Source organism: Bison bison, unplaced genomic scaffold, assembly GCF_000754665.1.
Source record: "Bison bison bison isolate TAMUID 2011002044 unplaced genomic scaffold, Bison_UMD1.0 scf7180017864368, whole genome shotgun sequence".
Classification (NCBI taxonomy): domain Eukaryota; kingdom Metazoa; phylum Chordata; class Mammalia; order Artiodactyla; family Bovidae; genus Bison; species Bison bison.
In genome coordinates, this window is record NW_011494940.1 from 2067195 (window position 1) to 2074763 (window position 7569).

Here is a 7569-nt window from a genome sequence, read left to right on the forward strand (position 1 = left end):
GCTTCAACATCAGTCCTTCCAATGAACACCCAGCTGATCTCCTTTAGGATGGACTGGTTGGATCTCCTTGCAGTCCAAGGGACTCTCAAGACTCTTCTCCAACACCACCGTTCAAAACCATCAATTCTTTTGTGCTCAGCTTTCTTTATAGTCCAACTCACATCCATACATGACTACTGGAAAAACCATAGCCTTGACTAGATGGACCTTTGTTGACAAAGTAATGTCTCTGCTTTTGAATATGCTATCTAGGTTGGTCATAACTTTCCTTCCAAGGAGTAAGCGTCTTTTAATTTCATGGCTGCAATCACTATCTGCAGTGATTTTGGAGCCCCCCAAAATAAAGTCAGACACTGTTTCCCCATCTATTTGCCATGAAGTGATGGGACCGGAAGCCATGATCTTAGTTTCCTGAATGTTGAGCTTTAAGCCAACTTTTTCACTCTCCTCTTTCACTTTCATCAAGAGGCTCTTTAGTTCTTCACTTTCTGCCATAAGGGTGGTGTCTCTGCATATCTGAGGTCATTGATATTTCTCCTGGCAATCTTGATTCCAGCTTGTGCTTCCTCCAGCCCAGCATTTCTCATGATGTACTCTGCATAGAAGTTAAATAAGCAGGGTGACAATATACAGCCTTGACGTACTCCTTTTCCTATTTGGAACCAGTCTGTTGTTCCATGTCCTGTTCTAACTATTCCTTCCTGACTTGTATACAGGTTTCTCAAGAGGCAGGTCAGGTGGTCTGGTATTCACATCTCTTTCAGAATTTTCCACAGTTTATTGTGATCCACACAGTCAAAGGCTTTGGCATAGTCAATAAAGCGGAAATAAATGTTTTTCTGCAACTCTCTTGCTTTTTCGATGATCCAGCGGATTGGCAATTTGATCTCTGGTTCCTCTGCCTTTTCTAAAACCAGCTTGAACATCTGGAAGTTCACAGTTCATGTATTGCTGAAGCCTGGCTTGGAGAATTTTAAGCGTCACTTTACTAGCGTGTGAGTTGAGTGCAATTGTGTGGTAGTTGAGCATTCTTTGGCATTGCCTTTCTTTGGGATTGGAATGAAAACTGACCTTTTCCAGTCCTGTGGCCACTGCTGAGAATAGTTTAACCACCCTAAAATCTTCTTTGCTTCTTCTTTTCCATCCTCTCTTCCCTCAAACACCCAAAGATCAATGATCTTTTTATTATCTCTGTTGTTTTGCCTTTTCCAGAATGTCATATAATTAAAATCATACATTAGTAGCCTTTTCAGGCTAACTTCTTTCACTCAGCAATATATATTCAAGATTACCCATACTTTTTTGTGGCTTGAGAGCTTCTTTCTTGTCTGTGAATCGTATTTCATCATATGGTGTACCACTGTTAGTTTTTCCATTCACCTATTGAAGGTTGGTTCTAGTTTTTAGTGATTCATAGTGATTATGAATAAAGCTGCTACAAACATTCATGTGCAGGTAAAACTTACTTTTTATCATGATTTCAGTTTTATTTTTTAAAATATTTATTTGTCTGCTTTGAGTCTTAGTTGCAGCATGTGGCGTGTGGGATCTCGTCCCCTGACCAGGAATTAAACCCGGACCCCATCATTGGGAATGTAGTCTCTTAGCCTCTGGACCACCATGAAAGTCCCATCATTTTTCATTTCAAGTATAATATTCAAAGAATATAATAAAAATGATTGACAGAAATACATCTTGAAAGTCAAAATTAAAATGATATAGCCCATCATAATATATTATTCAAATTTTTAAGTAATAAAAAACAAGATAATAAATAATTTGTTGGTTCTTACTACTTAAATAGCAAAAATATAATATAATATGTAGCTGAAATTATAAGTTATTTGTTAAGTAAGAAAAATTATACAAGGCCCAGTGTTCTTTCTGCAAATATGTAAATAGGCATATATAAAACTCTGGGGTTAAACTTTTGAGATTAATTAGAGAATATTTAAGTATATAAAAACCAGAAACAATCTCATTAAATTCATTAGACATCATAACAAAATTGTTCCTATTTATTTAATGAAACAGGAAGATACATGCATACACAAAGGCAAATTCACTGTTTGTAGTACCAATATAGGTTTGTTCCCTGCAAATACACAATTCTGATGTGTACTATTTTACTTGATTCCTATTACAAAAGAAAAACATATGGTGCATTTATTGATAATGCAGTTTTCCTGCATCATCATATTCTGGTTTAAAAAAAAAAAAACAAGAAAACTTCAAAGAATGTAAAATTTTCAAATTCAAAATGGTCTTTTTCTCAAGGTAGGTGATAGAATATATTTTATTTAACAATTTGTTAGCTTAATTGATAGCATATATATTTTTAGACATTTAGTAAGTGGGATTCCATTTATACTTTGATCCTAAGAATACATTTAGGAATGAGATAGATATCACTCTTTTTGTTCCATAGAGTAATACAGAAACTTAGGTTGATATTAGAACAGCCTAGACTCCTGGGAATGCTTTAACCTAAGTACAAACTTAACCCTGATCATCACTACAATGGTTTATAAAATGAAAAGAGAGCAGTGCTGTGTCCCCAGGTGCTGTTCACTCTGATTGAATCTATCTCAGCACATCTGAAGAATAAAGCTCTTTAATTGTTGCTACTATAGTTCCCATAGCTGCTGCTACTTCTGTGTAACAGTAAAGATAAAGAAAACCCAGTCTCTCCCCAAAGATCACCATGTGAAGGTCCAAGCCTTGGGTGGGCAATTCAGGCATATTCTCCCCATTAGGCTGCTAACTGGGATCAAGAGTCAGGTCCCGGGGTCCAGCCCCAGTTGGATCCAGGGATTCCCTTGGGAGGACGGCGTTGTCCATTAAAAGGATAGATGAAAGACACAGAGCCTTGACCTGACTGGTTTACGTGGGAAACTAATAAAGTTCGTGACACCGAACTTGCTCTGACTACGGAGGCCACAGGCGCTCTCTCGAATAGCTGAAGGTGCCCCACCTTAGGCAGCTTCTCGAGTGGGTCTTAGAAGCCCAGGCAAATAAGTAGTCTCAGAGAGCCCCCTCGCGCCAATCATTCATCCTGAAGGAAGAACAGAGAAGAAAAGGAGAGAAAAGGAAACAAGAAAGAACGACACGGGGAGACCAAGCCTGATGAGCAAGGCCCACAACTTTATTTTCCAAAGTAGTTTTTATACCTTAAGTTGTGCATAGAGGATAATAGGGGGGTAGAGTCATGCAAGGTCAGCAGTCCCTGACCCTTATCGAAGCCAGGCTTTCTTTCTGCAAACTTATCATATGCAAAGGCTTTAGGTGATTTACATCATCTTCTGGCCAGGAGGCCTGTTAACATTTTATGAGCCTTTCTTCAGAAAACTTATTTTTCTCTAAAGGTGATTATTCTAAAGTCAGGCGCCACCCTCCGAAAGCATTAGATAAAGTTGCATTCCTAAGGGCAAAAGTGTGGTGGGCTCTAACAAGAAAAGAATTAACTCAAGGGTCCAAGGTTACAAACATTAAAGCTACTACTTACATTTCTATATACCAACTATATTAATCAATACACTCCCAGGGACACAGTAGGTAAGGGATATGGAGACTTGGCAGCAAGCATTAGCTCAACAAAGAAATCCTCTACTAGTTCTATTCTAACAATTTTAACTCTCTGAGAAGCTCTGCATTAGAATATCTTAAGCTTCCCGTGCCTCTCGTGGTTGGGAGGCTGTGAACAATCACATGCGTAGCTGCAGAAGTCGGAACAAACCTGCCAGCCAAGCTAGAAAGTCATCAGAGGGGTTTGAATTGAAACACTCCTATTATGCCCAGGAGACTTATTAACTAGAGCTCTAAGTTGATTTTCTTCAGAGAAAGGTGGTCGGGGATAGCCCCCCGTTAATGTCAGAAGAGTTGGTGAAAGTTGTGAAATAGTAAAACAGACAGATTTTGGTTTGGGGGTAGATGCTCGGGCAGGTCCAGGGGGCCTCTCGAGTCCTAATTCGCCTTTGCCTTCAGGGCCTCTCTGCACGACTTTTGTCATGGGTGGGAACGCCCGTGCTGGCTCCCGGCAGTCAGGTCTTGAACTCATAGATTCAATTCTCTTATTTATGATGGTGGTTCATAGAGCTATGGCTGAAGAGGCTTTGTCTTTCGATCTACCTGTCATGTGAGGACCACATTTGGGCTATGTGTTCACGTGTTAATATTTCTCTGCAGCCTGTGAGGCCCTGCGCACCAAGTCCCTGGTCACAGAGTCCAGTCCTGGGCCTAAACACAAGAAGCAGAGGTCGCTCATCACTTGTCAAAGATCTACGCACTGCCCGGGAAAAAAGGATTGCGATGGGACCATTTGGATATGACGACCAAGATCTCTAGCTAAGTGAAAACTCAGAAGTTTTTCCCAGGGCTTTTTCCCCTTGAAATAAAGGTAATTATTTGTAGGATGAGCCCTTCTCTTGCTCCAAGACACAGGCAGCAGTGGAGTTAGTCACATTCTTTTCTTTACCTGATGTTGTATAATCTCTTTGTCATTATGTTTATAAAGAAAAATCTATTTAATGTTGACCTGGCTCTTTTTTTTTTTTGACCTGGCTTTTTAATTTGCACCATATACACAGAGGGTTCAAGAAAACTGACATCACGCTAGATGACAGTGCATATTTTTCCATAACCCAGGAAAGTCATATACTAAATGTAGGTCAGAACTCCACATTTTACTAGAACAGAAATATTCAAAGACCCAGAATCTTTTGCAAGGTATACAAAGAGTCTTTTGAAACCCAAACTAGAATCCCATTAGTCTGGGAAAGAAAGTCATAGGTGATGTTTTCTATCCACAAGTCTAGTCTTATTCTAAAGCAAGCTCTTTAACTGCAGCGCACAAGGCAATGAGCAAATCAGGTCACAGGACTTTCCTAAGAAAACAGAGTCAGTACAGTATTTCCCACCTTGTATTGTGTGTATGGGTGTGAACACTTTTAGATTCCTGTGAAGCATTGCTGCAGTTTCACAAGGCTGATCAGCAATTCTTACGAGCCTCAGAGTAGTTAATGCTTAAAAGATTTAGATATCATGGGAGAGTTACAAACTATATCTGTATCCTAAGCTGGGATCCTCTAAGAGCACACAATACCCCTAAACTTGCCATGGAAGAGGAAAGATCCAGAATTCACAGTAGTGTGAATCCAGCTTTCTTTCCAAAATATTGATTGCTATTTATACCCTAAATAGCTTTGGAACATTCAGTGATTATTGTAAAATAAAGGCAATATGAATCTCACTCTGTTTTTCTTCTGATCAGATCCTCCCTTCTGGTGCACTATTATGATCAGAAATATGAAAAGCAATAATTTCCACTATGAATTCCTAGCAGCTATGGAACATGGAGGGAAAAAAGAACCTTGGGGAATATCAGTTAAGTTTGAAAAAGAAAATCTTCCCTTTTCCTGTTTCATGTAACCCATTTTTATTTGTTAATTTACACACTTCATCCCAGTGAAACACTAATCCATTAAGTACCACCGCATATATCAAAGTCATTTCCACATCTATCAAATCTGAAGATTCTAAGATCTGGCTTCCATGAGACATTTGAGACAATAAATAATTCTGTATGAGTAGTTTTTCAGCCCCTGTATCTCTGACTTTCACTTCATAATGAAAGGACTTTATTGTGCTCTCTGCATCACTGGCAGGAACAAGAGGGCTGAACTGAACTCTTCAGTAGGTCAGCAAGGCCAAATAGAGGGTCTGTTAGGCTATCTGTACTGTGGGAAGGGCAGCAGCAGAAATCACCCTTGTCTTTGAGCGATTTTATAAGACACGTTTAAGAACCTTTCACAGACAATATGCTTAGTCTAGTAAGAATTGTTTGGTACACTGCAGATGTGCTATGAGAGGCCAGGGGAGGGGGGTGCTGCCATAGTCTTGGATCTCAGAGACAGCAAGAGCCTTAGAGAGGGGAGAAGACCCTCCAGGCTGGGGAAAGGACAGGAGAAAAGCTGGAGGAAGGAACTTGGCAGGGGTCCTTGAAGGCTCCATTTTCAGCTCCTGTTTCCCAAATCGGTTCACTTGTTACTTCACAGTTAAGAGGCTGGATTCCATCTCCTTACCCTTGTACTTTGTGTACTTTGTGTGTGTTAGTTACTCAGTTGTGTCTGATTCTTTGCGACCCCTTGAGGACTATAGCCCACCAGGCTCCTCTGTCCATGGAATTCTCTAGGCAAGAATACTGGAGTGGGTTGCCATGCCCTTCTCCAGGGGATCTTTCTGACCCAGGGATCGAACCTGGGTCTCCTGCGTTGCAGGCAGATTCTTTACTGTCTGAGCCACCAGGGAAACTGAATCTATTCATATTAATAAAATGTTATGACAAAATACTCCAGAGGTCCCACAAATCCTTGCCTGTCCTTCCAGACTGAGGCTGTTGTAAGAGACTCTCTTCCCACCCAGAATGTCTTGGCTGTCTCCTTTCCATTGCTCCCATTTTCATCTTTCCTCTCCTTTCTTCTGCCACATTCACTAACTCCACAGGTTGAATTAGACAAAGGGCTGCTGCGAATCCTACTATAAAAGCTTCTGATTCTACTGACCAAGCTTCTGCTTGGTCCAGCTTGTTCAAGAAACACCATGCTGGCCTTTTCTCAGCCAAGATCTAGAGAAAATTTCCATTTTTCCATCAAGATTTATGTCTTTATTAGTTTACACATTCCATCTGTTAGCATTCCTAGTGAACTACATCAACATAAATTTCCTGACCAGCAAAAAGGGGTTGGTGACTCAGAAAGAAAACACCTGTGTTAGAATTTATTCTCTCCCCTCCCACAGCCTCCCACTGGTTATCACTTAATCCTCCCACTCCACCCCATCATGACAGTATAGAAGAACTATACTGTCAGCAAATAGTTACCAAATGCATGTATTATTGAGGCATCATGGATATTCCAAGAAGTACAAGACAGTTTTTCTGACTCTGAGAAATTTGTTGTCTTGGTTGATAAAATGGGCTCATTTATTGGAGGCAGCATCAGAGCCTCTCAAAAGTCAAGAGTGAGCTGGATACTGCCACTTTTTTGAGACTTCAGCTATATTTTTAAAAATTAAAGTACCAGAATGATATTTTTAAAAATATGGTAGGTTTTAAAAGTATACACTTAAATTATTGTTTTAACACAAAAATTTACAATGACTAACTTTTGAAACAATGTCAAAAATCTAAATTGACATGAATGCTTTGGCAATACTATTCGTAATAGCCAAGAAGTGGAAACAACCCAAATGTCCATCAACTGACAGATGGATAAATAAACTTTGATTTATCCATACAATAAAATATTACTTGTCAATAAAATATAAGGAAGTACTAGTGTGATGACAGATGAATGGATAAAGGAGATTGAGATATATATATGTATGTACATACATATACATACAATGGAATATTACTCAGCCATAAAAAGAATGAAATGCTCCATTTGCAGCAATATGGATGGACCTAGAGATTATCATACTAAGTGAAGTTAGGAAGACGGAGGAAACAAATATCATATGATATCACTTACATGTGGAACCTAAAAAAAATTATACAAATGAACTTATTTA

At 39.4% G+C, this 7569-nt stretch overlaps 1 protein-coding gene across 1 annotated transcript in view; it reads left to right on the forward strand.

Annotated features, from left to right (window-relative positions):
• Positions 1 to 4433, forward strand: part of HEATR4 (HEAT repeat containing 4) — a 39652-nt gene extending 35219 nt beyond the window's left edge. The window contains exon 16 of the mRNA XM_010855781.1: positions 4186 to 4433. Coding sequence (XP_010854083.1) covers positions 4186 to 4344 — 159 coding nt within the window. The 3' untranslated portion in view covers positions 4345 to 4433. The remainder of the gene's footprint in view (positions 1 to 4185) is intronic.
• Positions 4434 to 7569: the final 3136 nt, after the last annotated feature.